Below are 27590 nucleotides of genomic sequence, written 5' to 3' on the forward strand. Positions count from 1 at the left end.
AACCACTTAGATGATTTTTCTAAAATAATTAAAATAGGACATGTTTGTCATATTAAAAACTCAAGCAATAGTGAAAGATCAAAGAAGAAAGCCACAAATCACTTCAGATTTATACCTGTAGTATCTGGTGAACATTACTTCATTTTTTTGTACATCTATACTGATAAGGCAGTCTAGAGAGAGGAATAAATCAAAATAAGCAGAAATGATTTCAAGAGACTACAATATGCATAGCTGCATTTACAGTCACTAGAACAGTGTCAGGCTTGTGGTAGACAGTACATTGTTGACAAAATTAGCTTTGTTGCCTCATTGCAATAAGACCCCAGAGGAACTGTTTCACCAAACAAATGTAAAGAGTTATTATAGGATTTAGGGTAAGGGTGGAGTTTAGGTGAATATCAAATAAGGCAGAGTGCTGATAGGCTCAAAGCTGTGTGTCAAAAGGTCAACATCAGGTCCTAACTGCAAAGTGGACCCAGCATCCTGTTAGAGATATGAACTATTGTGTCCAGAAATCCCCCATCTGCGGCTCTACCCCTGAGTGTACATTGAGGCTGTAGTAGGAGTGAAGTAATAAAGGGGCAAACTGGAAAGTCACTTAGAAGGCAAAATCAAAAGAACCTGCTGGCATTGGCTATGGAGTGAGAGAAAACAGTGAATTGAAATTTGACTCCTTGGTTTATGACTCCTGTACGTGGATAGAAGACAATGTCTTCAGCTGTTGTCAAATATATGGAAATGACAGTTGGTCAGTTAGGGAAGCAGAAGAGGGAAGGGGCAAGATGATCCCCTCTGTTTTCTATTTGTTGGGCTTCTGATTGCTGTGAGAACTGTGTAGTATACTGATCTATACTACAGGCAGGAGGAAGTATGAGTATGGGGATGCAGGCGGCAGGGGCCAGGAATATAGTTAGAGATGTAGGTGCCCCAGAGTCATTCGCATTGCGTAGGGAGGGCCTAGAAAGTAAGAGCATTGGATCAAGAAAAGAAGCCCGAGAAGATTTCCCTACAATTTCAGGGCTGGCAGGATGAGCCCACGGTAAGACCACAAATGGACAGAGAGGGTTAGGAGCCAAAGCAGGGAGCTGCCATGTCAGAGAAATTTGAGAGAGTTCCCAGAAAGAGTGACCAGTCAGCCATTCAAGTGCAGTAAACAGACTCAGGAATGAAAGAATTAAAATTGTTTTTTACAGATGGCAGATGGGCCATGACCTTGGCCAGGGTAGCTGCAGGGAAGTGAGTGGAACAGAAGACTGATTTCTGTGTGTTCAGCCTTTAATAAGAGGCATGGAAAGAGTGAGCCTCCACCTTTCAGAAGAAGGAGAGGAGACAGGGCAGTGACTACTGTGGGAATCAGGGTTAAGTGAAAATTTTCAGATGTTCCACTGATTCACTTTTCCAGCCCATTAGAATCAGAACCTCAAGTGTACCTGATAAAAATCATTACAATTTTTAAAAAATATATAAATCTTCTATATTTTTTTCAAGGCAAAAATAGCTGTACTCCACTGAACACTCCATTTCAATAACTCACTCAGCATCCTCCTTCCTGCCCCCCCCCAACACACACACAGCCACTTACACTTGATTCTGTTACAATGACCATGCAGACCCCTTTCAGAAAGAATTCCTACTTGGCTATGGTACCACAATCAAAGCTGTGGAAGATGTCAGATGAACTTGAGCTCTGAAGGAAGTGCTTAGTTGCAAATGTATTTAGTCAGGTAGTGTTTAAAAAAAAAATTCTTCCATTTAGAAACGAATGAAGTTTTTAAAAGATAACACCATAATAATTTTTATTTTATGTTCTGCAGAGACACCACTGCCAAACTGTGAAGCCAAACAAACCACTCAGGCTAGCTAGACCTAAAGGGAAGCTTATGGGTCACATGAGCTCCCATCTCCATCTGGTGTGGCTCCACCTCTTGAATTTTAATCTTTGTGGAAAGTACAGGCATCCAGGAGTTCTGTGGAGCAGAGAAGAGAGGTAGGTCAGTCAAAATCTACTTATGTTTATTTTTTGTTGAGTGAATGAGCAGTTAAATCAGAGACAAAAGCACTCAGACCCACTAGGGGTCTACAGGTGGACTAGGCCATTCTCTCAGTGGCCTTCTCCACTTGCCCACCCAGCTCCTGTATCTTTCTGGGCAGTACTGTGCACCAAGGATGGTAACATGGGTTCCCTGCCCTGTATCATCCCCCACCTTGTGTCTTATAGGCATGTTTCCTACACCTAAATCCATGTAGCTGGAAGGAGCCTGGTGGGACTGTCCTCTCTGGCCTCCTTAGTCAGGTGAGGAACTAATAACAAGTACCTGGAACATGCCAGTTTCCAAGCTAGGGGCTGGAGAAGGAGCAAAGAATAGCAGACCGAGACTTTGTCCCCTTCTGGAGGATATAGGTTAGGTAAATGTAACCTGGGTGCTCACAACGGTGGCTGTGGGTAAACGTGTTCCTTACGTTGGAACTATGGGACGCTGGCACAGACTTGCTGAATCAGTATCCCCACAGCCTGTGAATCAGTATTTTAAGGACCATGGCTCACTTATATGCACACAGGAGTTAAAGAATAACCTCCCTCCATCCACATGTTATTCTCTCACCTCTTCCAAATGATTTCAAGGGATTCAATGATGTCCAGCATAGTTAAAGTGCAAAGGTGTGTTTTATTGTTATTTTGAGGCTTAGAAAACTGGTGTTCTCAATGAGCAGTAGGTATAGCAACTTTATAATTATAAAAATTGTCATTGTTCAAGCTCTCAAAAGCAGTGCTGTGTAAGGGAACTTTCTGTGATGATGGAAATATTCTGTTTGCTCACCTGTCTGTTGCTACATGTAGCTACTGACTGCTTGAATTGTGGCTGGTGTAGCTGAGGAACTAAATTTTTAACTTTGTTTAATTTTAATTAATTTAAATTTAAATAGCCATAAATAATTGGAGGCTGCTATATTGGACAGTTCAGCTCTATATAAAAAGGAGTTTAGTAGGGGTGCCTGAATGGCTCAGTCAGTTAAGCATCCCACTCTTGATTTTGGCTCAGGTCATGATCTCACAGTCGTGAGATCAAGCCTTGTGTCAGGCTCAGCATGTGGATCCTGCTTGGGATTCTCTCTCTCTCTCTCTGTCTCTCTCACTCACTTACTCAAAATCAATAAATAAACTTTTTTTTTTAATTTTAAAAAAGGAGTTTACTGCAGAGCAATGAGCATTGGGTACATACAACCTCTTCCTTTCCCTAGTAATAACATGGAATTCTTCATGTCTGGGCAGTTCATTACCTTAGTGCCCTGAGCCTGTGTCCACCTTACCATCTGCCCATACAAGAAGCCTTTCACACGCACTGGGATTACGGTGTTCTCTCATCATCTCGTCTTGTCTATTGGTCATCCCCAGAGGGCCACAGCCCACTCCTCCTTTTCTACTCTCCACCTAGAACCCCACCCATGTTTGCTTGGCATCTTTCCCCATGCTGTTTCTCTTACTCACTTGAGGTGGAGCACTGTCTCAGGTTAGCAACAGCTGTGATATACTCTGGTCCTAAGTAAGATTTATATGTTGTGCCTTCCGGAAGTTTGGCCAAACATGTTGTGTCATCCTTGAACAGAAGGTCCTTGGTGTCTGAGTGGAACATACAGAACTGGCTCGAGCAGTCATTTTCAGTTTTTCCAAACAACTCCTGTCAGATAGAGGGAAAACACATGAGGGTCTGTGGCAGTGAATAGCTGAGAATACAAGGATTGGTTTCAGGGGGATGAAAGCTGGAAACCAGCCCTGGGGAAGCAAGGGAAGCTGCAGAGGATGCCTCAGGATGTTTCCATATGTCTCGCCTGGCGTTGACCCATTTTTGGCCCCAGCTTCATGCTTTCATGAGACCCCATGTCCTTTATGGGGTGCATCCTAGTCTCACCTCTGGAAAGTCCCTCCCACCCACCTAGTCACTCCTGACTTCCCTGATCTCTCTTCCCCACTTCATTGGCTATGGCCTTGGAGACTGCTTCCAGGAAATGAGAGGACAGAAACATGTTCCTTCCAAGTATTACTATCAAAGAAGATAGTAAACGGAGCACAACAAGGGGTGGTATAGGGAGTTGTTAAATTTCATGTTTGACTGCATCTTTGATCCCATCTTGGGCAAGAGGCTTAACTCTAGGCCTTGTAGGATTATAAGTGAAATGATGATTACAAAAAGTTTAACATTCCATCTAGCACCTAAGAAATGTTCATTAAATGCTAATTATTATTATCATTTACCTTAAGAGGGCTCACGAGAATATGCTATCTTAATTTTTTTTTTTTAAAGAAAACTAATGGCAGGCAGGAAGCTATTGTTGAGGAGAAAGTGGTGTGTGTGGGTAGAGGACTCTCAGGATTAGAATACTCAGGCAGCCTCTTCCCCCTCCCCCTCACAACAAGGCTGGCCCTGGGTTGCTTGTTCTCCCCAGAGGACAAGCTGCCTGAGGATAGAGGTCCTGTGTTTCTGGCTGTTGGAGTGGTTCTCAGTCTCTCTAAACAAGAGAAATACAGTTCACATTTCATGACTTATATCAGTGAAGGCTAGGACACAGGATTACTCTCCTTCATTTTCAAAAAGGATACAAGGAGAAAATGACGGTACCATAGAGCAAGGTCAAGGGTGAGCAAGAAAGCAGATGCATGGACCCCAGAGCCAGTGGATCACGTGGGAACTAATCTCCAGTGACCTGGAGATATAAGCAGACCTGGGCCTGGGAGATCCAGTTCCACAAGTGACAGCCTCCCAATTCTAGTTTCCAGAAAGAGAATGCTGGAGTGAGGGCTGTGCTTAACACTGAACTCCCCCAAATAATCCACACACACCAGGAAGAAAAAATGGCAGGCCCTGGCTTGTCCATACCTGCTGCTCAAGTAATGTTTTGCTAACACAAGCTACCATATCTTTCCGTGAGACCACAGCGTGATTCGGGGCATGGGCTAGGAAGCATTTTTCAGCCTCTGTCACATTCTTCCTGCTGCCATCAGGACACAGCAGCATAAAGTCTTCCATCTTCAGATCCTTAGCCCATTCTTCAGTGTTATTTCCTGGGGACAGAGAAGGTGGGTCAGCCACAGCTGATAGCTTTGGTTAGGCACCTTCACTGAGGGCACATAACCAACCCACTGACATGTGAAGGACCTAGAGCCATTGGCCAGCAGAAGTGCACACACTGGGGTCACAGTGATGTGGAGAGGAAGAGACACTCACATGTATATAAGTCTGATTCAACAGATTCAACACTCAACCAAGAATTCCTAGTGACCATCCCTTCCAACCTGTCCCACCCAACCAGGAGAAAGTGAAATATATCTGTGAATGATGTTCAAAAACATCTTCATTTCTACTAAATTCCAAAGCATCTGGACTTCTTGCTCTAGCACAGGAAGAACGTGGCTCTCTGTGCAATACAATCTGGCATCAGCAAGCAAAAGAACTTCCCCTGGGGCCATTTTGCAAGCTGGACCAGTGTTCTAAATCTGATGTGCTCATACTGGTTCTACATGAAAATAAATGCACACATGCTTCTGTGCGTACAGGTCCATATCCTATTCTCAGCTTCTTCATTGTTTCTGTAATTTCCCTGAAAAAAAAAGAAAATCTCACCCATTTTCAAGGTTTCCTTCCTCCTGAGGCACTTCTCAAATATATTTTCCTAGTTTTTACTTCTCATCTAAAAGGCAGCGTTGCAATCTTTTTCTTAATTTAATTTTGATTTAATTTTATTTAATTGAACAACTAATGCATGAATTAGCTACCATAAAGCTGTGTATTATTTATAAAGTAAAAATACCTCTTTTCCTACCCTCCCCAAATATAGACTTACAGTTTTAATAGAAAACTCCAAATTGCCTGTGTCTCTCCCATGAGTAACTGCACACATCTTTGCTCACCTTCTAACATTTATCCTGCCCTTTCTTACCATTCCCTTCAACTCAGCTCCCTCCAAATGAAACCCACCATCATTCTCTCCAAACCAATTCTGTTCTACTTCATAATTTAAGCATTTATTCAATACTATGTTGTCCGCCCTCTGTCAGATACAGTCTTATTGGAGCGGGAAAATAGCACATAAACCAAAAGCAACAATTCCGAATGCAGATAGTAACATTTTCTATTTATATTTCTAAATGCTGTATGAGCGGAGAACCATCTTGGTGAGAACATATTCATTAGGGAGAGATGGCTGGAGGAGACATGGTTTTAGGTGTGTAACCTGTGTTATACATACTGACTGGGAGACTAACCTAGGCCCAACTGTCAGGGCAGACGATAAAGGCCTCAAAAGGGATAGAAGCTAAGAAGAGGAGTGGATTTTGAAAGAAATAGTAGAAGTTTGGACTCATAGCGGTTGAGGTTGCAGTGCCAGTGAACTTTGTATATAAAAATGACCACATGGCAAATAGAGACTCCAGAGTGTTATTTAGAAGGCAGTTGAGGCCTCTGCTCTACCTTCTCCTCAGGGGGTAAGGATTTTGGAGTCATTGCAGGGTGCAGAGGTGAGAGCTAGAGAGAGAAACCCCACTCAGAACAGTACCAAAGAAAAAAAATTTAAAAATCAAGGGGTAACAAAGAACCAATCTAGGGGTAAAACTCAAGTCATAGGAAAAAGGGCAGCCTTTAAAGGAAAAAGCAACAGTCATAGGAGAAAAGAAAGAAAAATTAGCCAACACAGTAGTCCTTCAAGTAAGTACTTAGCAACTTCTGTGTGCCACTTACCATAGTTGGGGTATAAAAGAAGGAAAAAAGAGCTCAAAGAGTTTCTGTAGCCACAGTTTATTACAGAATGAGATGAACCCAATGTACTAGTCATATGGATGGAAGATTCTGTTGTGGGATGGGGGCATGCCATCTTGGAAGGATTCTCAGAGGAGTTGGTGATAAGCTAGTTCATTCTAGATGAGTTGCTGGGATGATCTGGGATTGGGTGAAGGGACATGAGAAAGGAAGCAAGGTAATACTTACCTGCACTGTAGCAGGTTCTCTAAGCAGTTAGTGATAGGAGGGGGCAGGTGGAGTGCTCATTCTTACTAACTTTAAAAAAATTTTTGTTAGGTTTTTTAATGTCACGGCATCTAATATTCACCCATTAGTTTTAGTACCCATTGATGATTCTTGTTTGAAACAATTATTACTATATTGTTTGCCAAATGATAGTTTTTTTTAACTGTATAATTACAGTATTCCTCCATTTATTCTTGTTCCACAATAAGGAAGATGTTTCCTTTTATCCTCATTTGCTTAATCAGGATATTATTATCCCATATTCCCATTTTATTGAACAAGTCATTATCTTACTACCATTATTATTTCTTCTAGTGCTCAAAATGTCCCAGATTTGGCCAGTGGGGATCATTAAAAATGGCTCCTGTATATTTTGATATATCCCAAAATTTTCACCATGATGTTCCAGGCTCACCTTATATTTTTCCTGCCCTAGCCCTAGAATCAGCTATTTTTCCAAGTGTCCCTGGCTCCTGCTATTGGAGAATGGTTCTAGAAGTAAAGATCTTGGTGTTCATTCCCTCTGGTGTACTATTGTCTCTAGGTTTTTTTCAGTGGACCTAGAATATATTTGGAATATATATATTGGACCCAGAAACATAGGAAATAGTTAAAAAGGACCTTTTGGGGACAATTCACAAAATCTTAGTATGGGCTGTGAACATGGTAAATATTAAATGCATGTTAATATCAATTTCCTGATCTCAGTAATTATAATGTAGACATATAAGAAAATGTCCTCATTCCTACAAAGTGTGCACTGAAGTATTTAGGGGAAAGGCAATGCCTGCACCAATTCAGGGCCACTAGAAGAACCTCATGGTCCTTACCATTCTGCCTACCCAGGTGAACACTTCTCTCTCCACTGAAAAAAACAGGTCAAGGGTCAGAGCTCTGGAGTCTAACAGAGCACATACACATCCACAAAGGCATCCTGACCATAAGTGAACCCAGAAACCCCAATTTGTGGGGACAGAGGAGCATGTGAACATACCCCCAGTGTTCTCCATGACAGTCTGGTCTTTCACAAAGGCCACATCTCCCTTCTCAACCAGACACCTGCAGAGTGCCAGACAGAGAGAGAGAAGAGAGAAGGTCAGAGAGACAACATCTGTCATTCAGGAGGGCCACCTGATAGATCCAGGGCTAGCCATCTGATGTCAGCAATTGTGACTCCCATTCTATCACTAATCTTACAGATTACTAATGTAAGTAATAAAGAAAAGAAAACAAAACCTCCAATTAGCTTTGTGGTTATCTAATCTCAATTCCATACACTAAATGCTAAGTTATGGCATAGTTTCTTCAATAGAGCTATAGCATTTCCCTAGCATCAATAGAGATATTAGAGGGGCAGTGTCCCAATACGGTGATTTCTTACTCACACTCTACTTTGTAAAAATTGGGAATCTGTGGACTGTGAATTGTATTTACACTAACTCACCAGGTGGTTCTAACTGGAGAATTAGGATAACCTTTCTTTTCTCCTTCACTACTGAGAAGTTCAGTTAGAATACCACCATCATTGTGCAGATGATGGACTCATGAACTACTAACACAAGGCTGAATCATAAGACAGTTAAAAAGCAATAAGGTCAAAAGGTGCATAGGCATCTTTGTATAAGTAACAACTACCCCATGAAATAGACTTGGCAGTTGGGAATGTAGAAGTCCTGCAGGTTACTTTTGTGTATTGCCAGGTGAATATGGCCATAGGTTCCCCAGAGGTGCCTAGAAAAGCATGAACCAGACTCCTGACTCCTGTATTCAACTCTGGCAGTGTTTCCTCACCTTGGCAATTGTGACATCTTGAGCCAAACAATTCTTTGTTGTAGGATGCTTTCCTGTGTGTGTAAGATGTTTAGCAGCCTCTACCAATTAGATGCCAGTAGCACCCTCCCTCAACACCATTTGATCATCAAAAACATCTCCAGACACTGCCAAATTTCCCCTGAGGGGAAAAGCGCCCCCCTGTTGAGAACTTCTAATCTGCATTGTACTGTCAGTCTTTGCTATGAGAGCCAGGTCTAGAGATAGTGTCCTGGAGGCACTTGGATGCTCCTTCACACAGGGTTCTAATACAGTTGCTAAATGGGGCACCCTAATACATGCAAGACTAACAGGCCAGGAACATAATAATCTCACTTTAGTTCCTAAAAAACAATCTTGTCAGGGCTGGGTTTATCATTATATTTGTGTCAGGATTAAAAGACTCACCTGAAAGCCCCCGTGTAACCATAGTATCTCTCATGGCTATTGGGAATACACTCCTTTCCTGGAGTTTTTGCCGAGCCAACACACAGAGCACAGAGACTGGAATTTCGCATAGATCCAGGGGCACAGCTCTGTTTGAAAATTTTATCTGTGTAGAAGGACAAGAGAAAGTCAGCTCTTCCTAACTGAGTCAATATGAGTAGCTTTCATCTAACACATAACAGGTGTGTATGGCCCAGGATAAGTGGAACATATTCATTCTGTGACCCACCACCAAGTCAGGACCTGCCAGGGTCCAGGCTTTAAAAGAAAACTTAATTGAGGCTGGGAATAGATGTCAGCAGAGCATTACAAGTCAGGTAGAGAGGATTCCATGGGTACCTGGATAGTGTCATCATTTATCTAAAGAGAGAAGAGAAGGAAATGACATGAAAATTGACATAAAAGTGATAAAATTGAAGGTCTCACTCCCTGAGCATGTGCCACTTGTTTTCAGGATTTTCCTTCCATTGCTATTTTTTAGAAGAGACTTTAATAGAACTTAGAACTCCAAACTCAATTAAGAGCTTGGGGGTTTTACTCACAGCTCAGCTGCTCTCTGATGGCTGTGAAACTGCCAGGAAGTTCAGAAGAGCAGAGGTAGTGCCCTTGCTGGTGGGGAGCCCAAGCTTTCTGGGTATCACCCCAGCCATACTTTGCCTCCTCTCAAACTGCTGTCAGAGAACACCCCAGTGCAGAAATATCCCCGGTCCCTACACACAGGACTTGTCTGGTTCATAACTGTCTTCAGAGGCCTCTCCTTTATTTTTATTTTTATTTAAAAAAATTTTTTTAACGTTTATTTATTTTTGAGACAGAGAGAGACAGAGCGTGAACGGGGGAGGGTCAGAGAGAGAGGGAGACACAGAATCTGAAACAGGCTCCAGGCTGTGAGCTGTCAGCACAGAGCCCGATGCCAGGCTCGAACTCACGGACCACAAGACTATGACCTGAGCCAAAGTCGGATGCTTAACTGACTGAGCCACCCAGGTGCCCCAGAGGCCTCTCCTTTTAAAGCAGTTGCACATATTTGGAGGTGTCAAGGAGGAAGTACTCAGAAAGTTGATGTAAATAACCTTTAGAAACTATTTGTCTATGGTTAACTTACATATACATTTTTCAGGGGTAGAACTAAACTCATACCTGAAGATATTCAGTGGACACAGAGAATAAACTGGTTTTCACTGCTTTGAAAGGGCCTAAGAGCTGGGCAGCCCCTCAGTGAGATTGCCAAGACCTTAAAGAGATCCAAGGATTCCACACATTCACATTACCTAGAAAGCCCAGTGGCAGGGATTGTACTGTCCACCCAACAGTCATTTCCCCTTATTCCTTAGTAACAAAGATCTAGTTGGGTTTTTTTCTTTTAATTTTTTCTCCATTGTTTTTTATTGGGAGATAGATGACATGTAACATTACATTAGTTTCAGGTGTGCAACATGATTCGCTATAGCAATACATTGCAAAATGATTCCCACAATGAGTCTAGTTAACATCCATCACCGTATGTTGTCACAAAATTTTTTTCTTGTAATGAGAACTTTTAAGATCTGCTTTCTTAACAACTTGGAAAAATGCAATACAGTTTTATTAACTATAGTCCCCATGCTGTACATTACATTCCCAGGATTTATTTAGTTTATACCTACAAGCTTGTATCTTTTGCCCCTTCACCCATTTTGCCCATTGCCCCACCCCCCACCTTTAGCAACTATCAATCTGTTTTCCATATCCATGAGCTTGGGGTTTTTTTTTAGATTCCACATATAAGTGAGATTATGCAGTATTTGTCTTTCTCTACCTAAAATACTTCACTTAGTGTAACAACTTCAAGTTCCATCCATGTTGTTGCAAATGGCGAGATTTCTTCCTTTCTCACGGTTGAATAAAAGTGTTTTGTGTGTGTGTGTGTGTGTGTGTATCTCAAATTTTATTCGTTCTTCAGTGGACACTTAGGCTGTTTCCATATCTTGGCTGTTATAAATACTGCTGCAATGAACGTGGAGATGTATATAATTTTTTGAGTTAGTGTTTTCCTTTGGACAAATACCCAAAAGTGAAATTGCTAGATCATATAGTAGTTCTATTTTTAATTTTTGAACAAAGTTCTAGTTTTATTTGGGACAGAACATGCCCAAATAAAAGAGGACATTCTCGAACCTCTGTTACAGCTAAGAGTGACTGTGTGCCTGAGTTTTGAACAGTAAGAAGTTACTTGAAGTAATTGATTTAGATTTCCTGGGTAGCTCCTTTAATAAAGCGACAGCAGGTGGCATTACACTTCAAGCTCCCTTTATTCCTTGCTCCTTGAGGCTGCCTGAATCATGGATGTGATGGCTACCATTGTTGACCTTGAAGACAGAGGCCCCGTGCTCACAATGGTGGAACAGAAAGAGAGGAGCCTGGGCTTCTAGTGACCATATCAGCCAGCCATGGACTGCTTACCTCTTTTTTTTTTTTTTAAATGAAAGAGAGAAGTAAACATATGTTTACTCAAGCCATATGTGCAACCAAAAAGAACCAGTCTTATTTAGCTCCCCAGCCCTAGTAACCCTTTTAGGTATCTCCTTGAGGTTCATTTTAACCAAATTTTACTATTATAAAACCAGGGCCACAGCATTTTGCACCATACCACTTTTTTCCAGAATACCTCTTTCCAGCCTGGCTCTGATCACAGCACCCTCCCAGGATTCACTTACCGAATTCACAGCTGTTGATCCTGTTGTAGAGCAGGCCCATGGGGATGTTCCAGCCAGCAGTTCTATCTACTGCAGTGTGGCAGGACTTCCTGCCTTTCAGATTGTTCCAGGTGAGGGATGCATCTGCTGATTTTTTAACCACAGCCACAGCAAGATACCCTACAGGAAAGACACAAAAAAAGAAAGTATTAACAACCCCGGGCCTTCCAGAGTATCTATCTACAATCAAAACCTGCCATTTCCCTATGGAAACAAAATTATCCCCAATCATTCCTTCTGCCTTTGAAAGGGTCTTCCCAATAACTGACTGAGATGTAGCACCTGGCGTGCTCAGTAGAGAATGCAACTCTTGATCTCAGGGTTATGAGTTCAAACCCCACGCTGGGCATGGAGCCTACTTATAAAAACAAAACGTGGGGTGCCTGGGTGGCTCAGTCGTTTAAGTGTCTGACTCTTGATTTTGGCCCAGGTCATGATCTCAAGGTTCGTGAGTTTGAGCCCTGTGTCAGGCTCTGTGCTCACAGTGCAGGGCCTACTTGGGATTCTCTCTCTCTTCCTCTCTCTCTTTTTGCCCCCCCCCCCCATGATCTCTCTCTCTCTCTCTCTCAAAATAAATAAATTAATTTAAAAAAACAAAAAAGCAAGACTGAGAGGAAGTACCAGTCATTCTGTCAGATGGAGATTATTCTGAACTTAAAAAACAAAATAGTAAGAAAAGATCATCATCAGAGCAACGGTTGGTATACCAGTCTTCCCTAAATGCATAAAACTAGTAAAGTTATAAACCAGCAACTCACCTTCCACTGTGGGGTATCAGAGGAATGGATACTGAAAAGCACATGTGACTCTTACATTTTATACAGTCACAATTAGGAAAGAGTAGTTAATGACCAAATAAACTACAGGGAATATTCTGGCCATGAGGAGAATACAGGTTTGCACCAAAATAAATATGTGAAGTAGAAATTCAAAATCAAGTCAACTACCATCTGTAGCAGGAAATACAGGCTACTCCTAAAACTGTGAATAGAATATCAACCCATGATTTCAACCTTCCAATTTAGTTAATTCAGTCAACTGTTCACACCAGAAAACAGAGAAGCCTTATCTGTGGAGTAAGACCAGGTCTTTCTATTTTCAGCTAAAGAGTCTGGCTCCTAGAATGAGGGGGAGAGGCTGGGAGGTTGTAACAGGGGAGGTCACAAGGACAAAGTTGCACACTAATGTCTGGAAAATGGCTGGAGAGATCTGAGCACCAGAGCTCTGGGACCCAGTGATCACCTTGACAAGATTTCCAGTCTTGTTCCTATCCCATCTTTCTAGACCCATCCCCACCAGAGCATTAACTGAGAGCCGAACCGGCCTGAGTTCCTGGGCCCAGCCTGGCTGGGAGACTGGGTAATTTCATGCTCCTAGACATATGCCCGTGTGAGCCACTCTGCTCAGGCCTGCCAGGCACATATGAGCAAGACTCCTGGTGCTAACTCTCATCTAAAACTGTCCAGGCCTCATGTAATACAAAGAGTTGGGAGTGGTGAGGAGGGTGTAAATTTGCTTGCTGGATATAGGAGCCTAGACAACTTGTAACCTCATGAGCTGTTGGTTCTCTTATGGCATCCTTAAAGGATGACAGTACCCACTTAATAGGATTAAATGAGAAATCCTGCATGCAAGTCATGGCAAGTCTAAAAGAGTAACCATCATTATCAATTATCATCCTTCTAGGGTTCTTTTGTACTCTAAAAATTGGTCTCTTCTATTGCCTTACCTACTTCTGATTTGAATTTAAATATACCTTACCCTTTCCCCAAAGTAATAAGAATGAAACTCCTGAGGTACCAATCCCAACTCACCTTTCTCTGGCTTCTTGCTACACTCAGGGTCTTTAGTTTCTGGAGGAAAAAATGAAAAAATCATTAAACATTTATTCATTGAAAGTCATGCCATTTCTATGTGCAGCTCAGAATAAAAAGAGCCAGGAAAACAATCTATATGTTACCACATTCCCAAACAGTCCAGGCTGTCTGGATGATTCAAGTTCACTTTCACTCACTGGCCTCTGGAAGTTAGCCAAAAATTGTGCATTTCAAGTTTCCTGCTCTGTTTTGACCTGTGGCCACAGTCCTCCGGCTATACTTGAGTCCCTGCACTGGGACTACAGGAGAAGTGATTTGGGGAAGCAAGAAGACCTTCCAGGAATCCCAGCTGTCCTCTGCAGAGAGGTCACTTTTAGCTGGAACTTCCCAGTGCCAAGCTTCCTATCCCTCTGGTGGAAAGTATGATAGAAGATTCTGTCCTTTGCCATGACTGTGGGGATTAGAGATGAGGGGGGAGCCCAGAGCCTAGGAAGCAGGAGGTGCTCAGTAAGCAAGAGCTTTATGGCCAATGCGGTGTGAATCAGGCTATGATTTTCCCATCTCTTCTCACTGGCCCAAAGGAAATAAAACACTGAGAGACACTCCCTACACTTACTGTAGTTCTCTGCCAGGACAGGCACTAGACCACACTGGCCTGCTATGTAGATGAAGCCTCCATCCAAGCTCATGGCATCAGCCTCTCCTTTCTGCAAAGACACAGCACATTAAAGCAGGTGACGAGGCTATCTCCTGTCCTACCTGTCCTTCCAGCTGTTTCCTTGAAGCAGCCTTCCCAGTACAGGCCACGAAGGCCCCAGGAGATAGCAGGTACTTATACCAGACCCCCAGAGGATCTATCAGTCAGGAACACCCAGCACAGAAAATAAAACGTACTCTGATTTTCACCCAAAGCATGATGAACTGATGATTATTTTGGGGTGCCTTGCTTAGCTTTTCCAGGAGCAAAGACCCACATTGAGTCCTCCTATCCTCTCATAAGGATGCACTGTCCTACAGACATTTCTACAATAACTTTCTGGAAACCAAAGTTCTTATTTGTAAGACAGATGAGTGGCATCAGGGACACAAGGCCATGTCTGTGGCATAGAATGCCTCCTGATGGGGCTCCGGCCCTGAATCATGGCCATGAGGTTGCATTCTCTTTCAGTGCTTGGTGTAGTCAAAGTGTTACTGAATGAGTAAAATATTCTTGAATGACCTAATTGTCAGGTTTATAAGTCCTGAATTATAGAGATGCTTAAATTCCACAAGATTGCCAAGCTTTCCATTGGGCCTGGAAATATACTTTTTCAAAATATACCCTAAAGGAGTAATTAAATATATGGGAAACTATCTCAGTGAAATGTATGATTCATAAAATGTAAAACATGCAAGTATAATTCATAACAGCAAAAAGACAGAAACTAAATGCTATTATAGATAATATGGATAAATGGCTAAGTAAACTACATCATATCCACACTATGAAATAGATTACAACATTAAAAGATCATGTTTTCTAAAAAATGATTTGTGACATAGGAAAAGCTAACTAGATATCAGAAGAAAGTGTAGTGAATTGTGAATATGATATGATCCCATTTAACAGGATTTTCTCTGAGTTAGAAGATTATAAGTACTTCTCATTTTCTTTTTTGTACCATTCAGGATTTTCAAAATTCCAAAAGCAGACATGGGATGCTCTTGTGATCAACAAAGCTAAACTTCTGCCTGCTTGCACAATCAGCACAGCCCTGTCACACTTGTCATGGCACACCATGGGTCTCAGGCATACCACACCATGGTCCAGCCTCCCATAAGTGGACACAGCTCAGAGTGCCCTCCACTGTGTACTAACACCAGGAGGAAACAGAACCCTAAGGAGCCCTTCAGATCCATAAAATCAAAAGTACTGAAGCTTCTGTGGGGCTGGGCTCCCACACATGAGGGCAAGGTTCCTGGGAACGCAGGTTTTTATATCGTTCCTAAGAACACTCACTCAGCCTTAGGAACAGGCAGAGAGCCGTGGTAGAGATGCTGCCCTGTGGGGGCAGCAATGACATACCGCGATCATGGCAATACAGTCTTCGGTGGACTCGGCTGTTTCACACTCTATTTTCCCTACGCTATTTACACTCCACATATCACACTTGGCCTTCTCATGGTGACTTATTGCACACCATTTCACCTTCTTGCATTCATCCTTTGAGGTATCAGAGCCTAGGGCATAAAGAAGAGAACCAGATTTAGATGAGGCCTCAGAAGTTCCTGCTGGCTACAAATACTGCTAACTGTCTTCATGAAAGTGCTGGGATTTTGCCAGCAATACACAAACAGATCCCATTCAAGGAATTAATAGCCTTAGAAAACAAAGGCAGTAACAATCTCTTTGTTGTATCATTTAGACGATAATTTCTTCTAAGAAGCCAACTTCACTCACAACCCCTCTATCACTTCAGTCAGGCTCTTCCTGTTTTTTTTTTTCTTCTTTTTGAAATAGCACTTAACTACCTGAGTTGTTCCTTTTTTTTTTAATACTTTATTTTTTTAAGTTATTTATTTATTTATTTATTTATTTATTTAGAGAGACAGAGGGAGAATCCCAAGCAGGCTCCATGCTGTTAGCACCAAGCCCAATGTGGGGCTTGATCTCATGACCATGAGATCAGGACCTGAGCCAAAATCAAGAATCAGACACTTAACTGACTGAGCTACACAGGCACATCCTGAGTTGTTCTTATTTATTTGTTCATTGTTTATTATCTGTTCCCTGCAGGAAAACATAAGCTCAGCCAGGGCAAGGGCTATGCCTGTCTTATTCTCCAAGGCACCCTCACTATTCAAAGGCGGTGCCTGGCTTGTGGTCAGTGCAATAAATGTCTGCTGAATAAATGGACATCTATTCAATTTTCAAGTTCAGTTCAAGTCACTTCCTCGGGGAAGCTTTCCCACAGCTCCAGGATCTATTTTTCTTTATTTTCATGGTCTCATCAGACCATGATATTTTGTTCTGTTGTGTTTGTTTTCCCTTCTTTTGAGCAAATCTATCATTTGTAATCAATCATTCAGTAGAGTGACTATTCATTATTTGTCTTCTCCACTGGTGTGAGAAAGTTTTATGGCAGCAGAATCTTATATATGTTGGTCTCACCATTGTATGCGCAGCACCTAGCACAGTTTATGGCTAGATGATCAATAAATGTCTGTTGAATGAAAGAGTGATCAAGCAAACCCCACAATGATCCAAGGAAGTTCAGGAGCAGGATTAACCCGTCCAGAGCTCCAGCTTCATTATGGCACATGTTGATCATAATATGGCTGCAGATGTACAAGTCTGTAGTAGTTTTGTTCTTTTTGCCTTACTTTGTGCCAGGCTAATTGGTTTCACAAAGTGGGCAGGCAGGGTGGCCCTGATTTATACAAGGGAAATAATACTCGTATCAATCCAAATCATTTTAAGCATAAGTTTCCTTCAATGCCTTTTGGTGATATCCGGGCTCATCTCATGATGACCGATACCATTTAGCATCAGTCTGACACTGGGTGGCAAAGCTGGGCAGATAAAGAAATGTCAGGGTGGGCTTCTGGTACCTGGAAAGAGTCTATTGCTGGTCCCTGCCCTTACCAGGTTTCCTAGCTCCTAAGGTCACATGATCCTTCCCTAGTACTTACGCATATCTTCCCTTAGATTCCGAAGAGCAGTGACATACTCATATCCCAGGTACAGCCAGGTGTCCATTTTAGAGGGAATCCTTAAAAGCCCTTGGGCAGAGTCCTTAAACAGTAGGTCCTTCCCCAAAGTTGAGCTGAAGAGCTGGAAGGCTGTAGATTTGTCTTTGCCATAATGTTCCTGTATATAGTAAAACACAATAGTAAATGGCTACAGCAACAAGGAATGCTGCAAAAGGAGACTGAAGAAAAACAAACCCCCCAGAAAATGAAATTAAAACGATGAAATTTTCAAGATTCCAGGAGAGAGGGCAGACAGGCCTGCTCTTTCCCACCCAGCAACTTCCCCACCCCCAGCCCTCTTACAGTCATGCAACATGTTTCTGTGGCCTATCCCCCTGGCTGGGTTGACAGCTCACTGAGTATAAGAAATGGATCTCCTTCAGAGGCTGACCCTGTGTGATTACCACTTAAACTCTTGATAGATGGAATGGCTTGATGAGAGGAGGTTGGCTCAGTGCTGGGATTCTGCTGCTCTAAGGAAATAAAGCTGGCTGTGTGTGTAGCACCCTTGTAGTCAGGCTGAGGGACGTTGGGAAAGAGATCATTTCCTTCTGGGGATGTCATGGAAGGCCTTATGGGGGAGGGGGTGTTTGCCCTTGGCTTAGAAGTCCTGGTTTAGATAGAAAGAAATAGAATTAAGCAGTAATGCAGGACTAGACCCCGTGTGACCCTGAGTCCCTGCTGGGCACTTTCACACAAGTGGATAATATGTGGCACAGTTCCCACTATGTCCTGAAAACAAGGAATTCCATAGTGGCCAGAAGGGAATGTAGGAAAATGCCCCAAATCCAATCAGGAACCACTAAGCAGGAGGGAGAACAGTGAATTCAGTACCTGGGCCTTGTTGAGAAGCTCCCAGATCAAGTCCTCCTTGCCCCCCACACTTCGGGCCACAACAGCGTGGGAAGGAACCCTGGCCAGGTAGCAGTCCTCATATTTATCCACTGGCTTCCGGGAGTTGTCCCGGCAGAGCAGCTCATACTGGTCCCTGTCAGCTTTGTTTGGCAGGTTCTCTGGGGGAAGAAAGCCTGGATGAGCCAACTGTAGCCAGGACAGAGCCATGAGCTGTAGTCTCTGTCCCTATCCCTTGCAATCCCAATAAATCATAACATGTACAAGCTGAGATGCCTAGAGCAAATGAAAGCCAGAGCACATAAGAGAACTGACATAAGATCCCACAACCAGTCACAGGTAAGGAAGCTTCTGATGCCTAGTGCAGGGGTGACTGCCTGACACCCACAACAGGTCTCATCTCAGCGGGCCAAGTTCAGGCCGAGGTCAGCCAGATGAGCCCCCAATCCTTTGCTGTGGCAACATTGACCGGCAAGAAGGGTTCCTGTGTCCAGGAGGTTGAATTATGGAAAGAGGCCCAGGAGTCCAGGTGAGGACCCCATATGTACACAACTCTGCACAAGTAGAAGCCCAAGCAATGATAAAGGAGGAACACAGTATGCTCATATCTAACTATGGCCCATGAAGAGGAATGCAGAAGGAGAAAAAAAAAAAAAAAAAGCCCACAGCCTGGAGGAGATATGCAAATTCTTCTCCTGTCACTTACCCAGTACTGTGCAGTGCTTGACAAAGGCCACTTGCCCAGCGTCATCCATCAGACACCTGTGGGAAAGAAATACATTAAAAGGATTACTGCAGGGTAGGCCCTTCTCCTCAGGCTTAAGGGTCTGTCTGATCACACCATCCAGCTTGGGGACAAGGGCAGAGCCTGGTGAAGGCCTCTGAGCAGACCCACAGTTGAGGAAGCGCCATGGGGCACTGATATGCCACTAAGATGGGAGGATGAATTTATAGAAACTAGAAATCCCTCATCATGTTTCCCAAAGCAGCAAAAAAAAAAATCATTGAAAATATTTTAATATAGAACAGAGTTTTCAAATTTCTGAAATGGAAGATAAATACATCAAGTCTCCTAAGAGAGGAAATGTGGCCTTGGCTGTCTATCAAATTTTAGGATATAACCAAGGTAAAAGATGTAGCAAAAAATCAGCCATTGAGCTGTCTGCACAGGGGTAGTGAGGGAAGACAGGAGAGAGGCCAGTGCATTGAACACGAGACACTACTACAATAGAAAACAGAGGGTCAGTCACAGAAGAATGGTCCAGACACTAATGATGTGCCTGTCCCATAGGCTCTGCTTAGCCCAGTGAGAGGACACATTGGGCAGGTTCATTGGGCTAGACTAAGTTCATTGGGCTGGACTAAGAAATCAAAAGCTCTGGGGAGATAGAAAGGGACTCCAGGAGAGGTGCTTCCCTGTCAGATATCACATGAAAGGCGTATGCACTGGCCTGGCCTGGAGGAGAGTCCCAGCTGAATCACTGAGTCACTGTGAAGAAATTAGGCCTCCTGGACACCTCTTTGCAGGCTGGGCTCTGCTGTGGGCCAGGTAGGGTCTCACAGCCTAAGGACATTGGACACTTTGGCCATCATAGAACAGCAGCTGGTCTCACTCACTTGAAGGCACCTGAGTAGCCGAAGTATGGTTCATGGTTGGAGCAGGCACACTTTTCTGTGTCTTTTCCCACACACAGTTGACACAGTTGGGGGAAGGTGGTCCGATCCACACAGGGAACACAGCTGCCCATGAAGAAATTGGACGCTGCTGCTCAACATAAGACATGTAACAAAGGCCATGAGCCACCCTGGCCACAGGCAGTTACAGCTCCCAGTCCCGGATCATGAGAGAACAGAGAGTGACTAAAGGAAAACCAGTACACCCAGTCCCAGCACACCATTATATGTGTTCACTGACCAAGATCAAGGTTTTCCAAGAGGGACAAGTTAACCTTTGTCCTCCGACTTCCCTCCCCAAGAACTAGGCCTGTGCCTGCCATTGACCCAGGCCTGTCTCAGGTTGCTGTCAGCTCCCCTCTCTGCCTGTCAGACTGGAACATCTCAGAGGTTTCCTCTAGGAATCCTATCTGAGAGATAGGAGACCCCCATATAGAGGTACAGGCCAAGTTCACGGCCAACAGATGGCCACCAGAAAAGCTCCAGCAGAATGGGAAACACACCAGCCACAGACAGGAAAGAACCCCAGGGAAGTGAACAGTAGGGCCGAGCAAACTTGGTCCTGACTGAAGCCCTCTGTCAGGCTTGATGCCCTTCCCCCTCCATTCCTCAGGACAGCTGCTGGTTGGATGTTAAGAGCTCAGAGAAGAAAAACACAGCTGACACCTCCCAAGGACTGCTGATGTGGCAGAACTGACCAGCTTAAAGTTGGTATACCTCCTACCTCTACCCCCAAAACCCATCACACATGATCACCGGATCATGTCTGAGCAACCCCAGTTTGGCCTGTGTAGGCCTGCCTGATAGCACTCACCCTCTTGCCCACTTACCCCTCAGAAGAGAGTCACGTGGCTCAGGCAACTTCCAATAAAGTAAGCCCATGGGGATGTTCCACCCAGCAGACCTGCCAAGGCCTGTGTGGCAGGATTTCTTGCCTTGGAGCTGGTCCAGATTGAAGTCACTGGTCTTTTTCACCACAGCCACAGCATAATAGTGGGTTTTTTTATCTGCAAAGGGACAGTGTGAATGAAAGACCTTTAGCCTGGGGAACAGTTGGAAATATTGCTCCTTGCTGCTGGGCTCCTTAGTAGAAAAAGGGAATCCACAGGGCACATTTCTGTTGGGTTGGGTCATAAAGAGAGAGAGATCAGGAAAACCTGCCTTGACTTGCAGGGGAAAGAAGGCACCACAGAGAGAACATTTGTAATAACCCTCCAGGCAAACACAGGGGCAAGAAGGCCACATACACATGTGGCCCAAATATTTTTGCCTACCATGGCCCTGCAGGGGGTCTGTCTGCCTATACCTACCAACCCAAGCCCACCAGGAAACAGGAGTTGTGGCACAGGGACCACATTCATTCTAAGTACTTCCTGTCCCCTGACACAGGCCCAGGGACAGCTGGTTGCTCTCAGAAGAGATGCAAGGCTGTTGGGGCTCTGAGCATAGGCTCCAGTGTGGTCTCTCCCCTGTTTGTGGCACCTATGGTTCTTGGAGGGCTCCTCTGTGTAGCTCTCAACCCCAGTGGTTCAGGTCAGGTTGTACACAGCCTGCTCTGTTTCTCCAGGGAGCACATTTCCTGGCCCAGAATGTCAGTGTCAGGAGCACCAGTCCTCAACCATCCCAAAGCCCCAAAGGCCTTGAGTTGTGTCTTCAGCAGCTGATAAGACCTCTCATTCCCCACTGATACCCAATGGGGAATGCTCATCCATCTTTAATCCCCATTACCTGCCTGAACAAGACAAACTCAGCATCTACCAGGAGAGAATAAGAGCAACAAACTCTCTCCTGGGTCCTCAGGAAGAACTTACCATCTTGTGACTTATAGAACTCTGCCACTATAGGCTTTAGGTTGTAGGGGTGGAGGCCCGCCTCGAACACCAAGCCTGCATCCAATGTCACAGCATCTGCTTCATTTGTCTGAAAGGGATAAGACCAGATCCTGATGAGGACCTTACTTCTGATAAACTTTTGGTAAACTAAAAGTGTATAGTACGAATTTAAGGAAATCATGAAAGAATATAAATAAAGTGGAAAAAAGGGGAAACAACACAAATGAACACACATGTATGAACTCAATTTTTGAAAACAGAAAAGGAAAAATCAGAAAATGAGGAAAGGCTGAACTAAGAAATCAAAAGTAATATGGCAGAAATAAGTCCATATTTACCAGTAATAACAATTATTAGTGGCCTAGTTTACCACATAAAATAAATGAGATTGTCAGAATGCATTAATAAACAAAAGCCAGCAATAAACAGTTTTCAAAAGATGTACCTGAAACAGAAGCACACAAAAAGTTGAAAATAAAGGAATGCAAAAAGCTATAGAAGAAGACTACTAAGCAGAAGAAAGTTGGTGTAGAATGTTAATATTAAAAAAATAGAGTTCAGTCAAAAAGCACTGCCAGGGATAATTGAATAATGATAAAATACCAAATTCACCAAGAATGATAGGATTATTCCCTCATACACTCCTGGTGGGAGTAGAAATTTAAATAACCACATTAATTGTCAACTACACCCCCAAAAGAAAAAAGAAAGAAAAAGAAACAACATTGAATTTGCTTAAAAATCAAACACATTTGACATTGTCTTAAAAGTCAAATTCATATCTCACGGCACAGCAAGTCTGCTCCTATACACACACACACACACACACATATATACACACACACACACACACATATATATATATATATATATACATATATATATATATATATATATATATATATATATATATATATTCAAGAGAAACTTCATACTTGTGTCCCAAGAGATTTATATAAAAATATTTGTCATTCCCTGATTAGAATAACAGAAAGCTGGAAATAGCCCAAATGCCTAATGACCAGAAAAGAAAAAATAAATTGTGGTATACTAACATAATGGACTATTGTAGAGCTCTGAAAATGAATGAACAATGGCTATATTCAATGATATGGGTGAATCTTAGCATAATATCGAGGAGGAAAAAACAAGTAGGAGAAGACAACACATAGTAATGTCACGTTTAGGAAACTTTTCACAAATCAAAAATGTGTCGTGATTCATACATGCCTATATACATCTTAAAATGAAAATAAAAGGTAAGAAAGTTTTAGGATTCAGTTTGCTCAGGATGGAGAAACACATCGGTGGTTTTAAGTAAGGTCAGTGGGATATACCACACTAAGTGGGGCCATTCTCATAAAATCCAGTACTGCCACACAGCAGCCCTAGAAGTAAGCTATTGGCAGTGATGAAGTTTTGAGAACCTGTGTTAGGTTTGTGGATAATATTATGTTATTAACATTTAAAGAGGGGCATGCATGCACTAAAATGGAACAAATGTCATAATTCAATGGTTAGAATTAAACCATGATTGCAACTGAGATCCAATTAAAACACGCACGCACAGCAGACCAGCTGTTCTTATCAAATCATTGATTCCTTCAGTGAATCATACTCTATCTGGCTGATCTCCCATCTCATTACTCCTTCTAGTCTCCTGCTTGCTCTATTCCTGTCATCCTGACTTCCCTACAGCAGCTTCAAAAAGCCCATCTCTCCTGTCTCAGGCTCTTTGCACAAATTGTTGTTCACCACTTGGTGTATTCTACCCATGGCACCCAGCAAGCAGGCTAACCCATGCTCATCCTTAGGGTCTCAGCTCATTGCTTCCCTCTCAGGGAGATTATCCTTGATACTCAGGCCAAAACAAGTTTCTTCTGAAAGTCTCTGTCAGAGCATTCTACTCTTTCCCTTCATTGTACATCACACAATTTGAAATTATAGTCTATGTGTTGCATGTTTTTCTTTTCTCCTGACTGTACTGTAAGCTCAAAACTAATGACCATGTGTGTTTCAATTCACCACTGCAGCCCCATTGCCCAGTACAGGGTCTGACCCACATTCAGATGTGCACAAAGATGAAGGAATGAAGAGTTTGAGGAAAATCTAGAAACAAAGGGTTCAGCAACCATCTGAAGTTCGCACTGTATTTCTCTTCCCTGGGAGCATCGTTCAACTTCCCGTGATATGTCAAGAACTTCCAAAACAATGTCATATAATAATTTTGATAGCAAACATTCTTGTTTTTCCCCTGAATTTAGAGAACTTAGTGCCTCAAAATTTCCCCCTTTTCAGAGCATTGGATTTTGTTTCAAGACCCCTTAAAAGTGAGCACTCCAATTTCCCTTTCTGAAGTGCTTTTATTAGCATTGGAGGTTGACTGTCACACACACCAGCCTCCTACCTGTGGGTAAAGAGTTGTTCCAAAATAACAGAAGAGAAAGGAAAGTACAGATTTTCTCCCACTCCTTTTTAGGCAACAGTGACTTACCGAAATGGCCCTGATGCACTCAAGGTAGGAGGTTTTCTTCACACAGCTGACAAAGGGACCAGTCTCAAGGACCGTTTTCATATTTTCGCTGAAACTGGAGCACTTACTGGCTTCATGATTTGAGACAGTGCACCATCTCACAGTTTTCTCAGGGGAGACAGCCAGACACAGCCCTAGGAGAAAGAGGCCAGAGGTCCCTGTGCTAGTGGGAGAGACAGCAGCACCCTCTGAAGGGTCTTGAAGGCTCCATCCCCTCTATCCTGTCCTCCTCCCACTCCTCCCATTAACACCCCAGGGCACAGATTCTGCTGCCTTCTGAGGCTGGGGACAAGATAAAGGAACGCTAGAGTCCTCCTAGTCACCTGCTAATCACCCTCTGCTAGCCAGAGGGATGTGGGCTTGACCATCAGCTCTCAAGTGGAGACCACTGTCTACTCCTCTCTGTTCTCCCTGCCTCCTTGCCTCACCATCCTGGGACTGCCACGGGACATAAGCCTTATTGGTGTGACAGGGCATTTTCAGCTACTTGAAGGCAGTGGCTTGAAACTACAATTTGGGGAAGCTAACAAGGTAGGAATTAGCATCTTGTGTTTATTTATGTTTTTAATATAATTTATTGTCAAGTTAGCTAACATACAGTGTATACAGTGTGCTCTTGGCTTCGGGAGTAGATTCCCATGACTCATCGCTTACATACAACGAGGAATTACCATCTTTTAAAGATGATGGAACTGGGCTCAGAAAGTGATGCTTTAGCCAAGGTCACCCAGCCTGTTAGTGGCTGAGACTGGCCTAGATACCAGGTCTCCAGACTTTGGTCTCTACCCAGGGAACAAAAGAAGATGACATTCTGAGTTATTTTCCATCTGTTTCACCAGTAGGTAGGGGCAAATGATTAATGAGATAATGAATTTGTCTATGATACTTTTCTATCATCCTCTGTTCCAGGAATAACTAGAACTCCACATCTTTAGTGGTTCTCTCTGTTTCCAATGACCCCTCTTTCAATCTTCATCAGTCTTTTGGGCTGCCATTAGAAGAAGCTAAAGCCACCCATGTCTGTAGCTATTAAAATCATGTGGTTGCACTACTCCCAAAGCCCATTGTCATCTCTACTTTCTGTGGATCAGTAGCAGAAGGCTGACTCAGGGAAGCTGATGAATATCCACAAATCACAAAGCAGGAAAGGGGGAGGGCAGTGGTTCTCCAGAATGCATAAAGAGGGGCCACAGGGAAGTTACTGCCCCAACCACACTTTACCCTACCTGTGCCCATGAGAAGTCACAGGAGGCATCAAGATTCAGTGGCAAACCCTCTCTAAACTGTCCCACCTGCAGTCTCATAGGCAGGAATTTGTCCTGAGTCCTGCATTTACCTTGCACAGTCCTATGAGGTGCTTTTGGTGGGGGGGAAGGGAGGGTGCACAGGGGAAAGGCAAGTAATGCAGGGCCAATTCTCAATGGTAAACTTCTCCAGGAGAGACAAATAAAATAACTAAACACAGAGGCTCCAAAGGTGTAACAAACGCACCGGAGTGGCAGATGAAAGTTAAAGGACAAAGGGAACCAAGCAATCTCAGGAGGTGATGGGCATTGGCAGAGGCCATCCATTGGCAGTCCCCACACCAAGGATGTTCTAGTGCCTGGATCCATGGCCTCATTTACCCTCACCTGACCCTCTCAGGCTGGGGCTGTACTGCCCTTCTCACTGGTGAGAATACAAGAAGCCTGGCTTCAGATATGCTCCAAACCTTTCAGTGGCCCTGCTTCTTAGCATGACATCATCAGTGCCAGGAGCACCTGTGGGACATCAGACTGCCAAGGTTAAGGACAGGGTCAGATCCCAGAGGTCTTGAATACCATGTTCAGCAGTTCAGACTCGACTCAGGCAGCCTCATAGAAGGGATCTGATAAACCATGATGTAAGTGCTCTAATTTGTTGTATTCTAATACTGTAAGTTTTACTGGACAATGAGGAGGAGGAAAGCAAGGAATGGAAGCAAGTAAGCACAGCGGGACACGAAAAGGCAGCAGAGGCACAGAGGGGAACTCGAGGCAGTCCTGAAGCAGGTGCAGGGGTGTGGTGGGGAAGAGTGAAGGAAATGCTCAGGGAACCCAGGGAGTGGTATGTTGGAGTGGGGGGTACAAAGAGCACCTGGGCTGACAACTATGTGGGCCTTCCCCGCGCCAGCACTCACCCAGGACCGCGCAGGCCAGCAGGGCACAGACGGCAAGCCTCATCTTCCTGAGTCTGTGGCTTGGAGCAGCGAGGACAGACCTATGGGCTTCTGCGCAGCCTCCCAGCCCTCCGCACGGCTTTATCCCCCGCACCGCGGGCCAAGCAGAATCTTTGACCTCCAATGTTTGCACAGCCCGCTTGCCCAATCACCCCTCATCCCGCCCCTTTCATTCCTTGCCCAGGCTGATCACCTCATTTCCTGAGCTCTAGAAAGATGCACAGATGGTATCCAGCACAAAAATGCTGATTGTAAGGGAATTAAAGAAAAATCAACCCTTTGTTAATACGCGCTCTCTCTGTGCCAGGAGCAGAGCTGCAGCAGAAAGGGGGTTGGTGGGGGCGGGTAGATCTGCTTCTGAATCTGAGGATACCAAAGCTGGCCTTGCACCAGTCCTGTGTATTCATTCCACAGATAATAGAGGAAAGGAACTACCCCAGATCCAGACTAGAAACACAGAATAACGAAGACCTTCCTGAGAGAAGGTGTCAGAGGAGAATAAAGCTGACCTCAAAGATAAGTTCAACACCCTTCACTTGTTCCCAGGTGTCCCCAGAAACCATACCCCCTGGGCTTTCAAAGGCCATCCTAACTGAGGAACTGCTCTCTCCCTGTGTGCCCTGCTGAACTAAGGCTCCTGGACTGAAAACCTTCCCATGATGCAGCCTGCTGGACACCTTGACCTAGGAACAGAGCCACAGGGGAGACATAGGGAGCTTTCCCATAGGAAACTATCCAGGAATGTGACCAAGACTCTTGAGACTCAGAACAAAGTGTCACATGAGCACAAAGCAAGGGACCCAGGGGAGGATGTGGCCTGGTCTCAATGCTCTGGGTCATCCCTGGCCGCATCCAGCTAAGTAGTCTCCAACTGGCTTTGGTTGCACATCCTTATCAGGAAAATAGTGAGATTGTACATTCTGTGTATGTACTTTTTAAACTA

General features: G+C 43.8%; 1 protein-coding gene across 1 annotated transcript; it reads right to left on the bottom strand.

Moving 5' to 3' along the window:
• Positions 1-1766: 1766 nt before the first annotated feature.
• Positions 1767-26804, bottom strand: LOC122229612 (serotransferrin-like). Its single transcript, XM_042954902.1, has 17 exons — positions 26609-26804; positions 24412-24584; positions 21897-22005; positions 20916-21092; positions 20029-20176; positions 19118-19173; positions 18394-18572; positions 17500-17677; positions 15893-16047; positions 14444-14534; positions 13825-13863; positions 11972-12130; positions 9237-9381; positions 8014-8078; positions 4878-5062; positions 3491-3680; positions 1767-1970 (listed from the first exon to the last, which is right to left on the bottom strand). The coding sequence occupies exons 1-17, from the start codon at positions 26649-26651 to the stop codon at positions 1936-1938; spliced, it is 2127 nt and encodes a 708-aa protein (XP_042810836.1). The 5' UTR covers positions 26652-26804; the 3' UTR covers positions 1767-1935.
• Between the last annotated feature and the right edge of the window lie 786 nt (positions 26805-27590).

This window comes from Panthera leo, chromosome C2 (assembly GCF_018350215.1).
Source record: "Panthera leo isolate Ple1 chromosome C2, P.leo_Ple1_pat1.1, whole genome shotgun sequence".
Lineage (NCBI taxonomy): Eukaryota > Metazoa > Chordata > Mammalia > Carnivora > Felidae > Panthera > Panthera leo.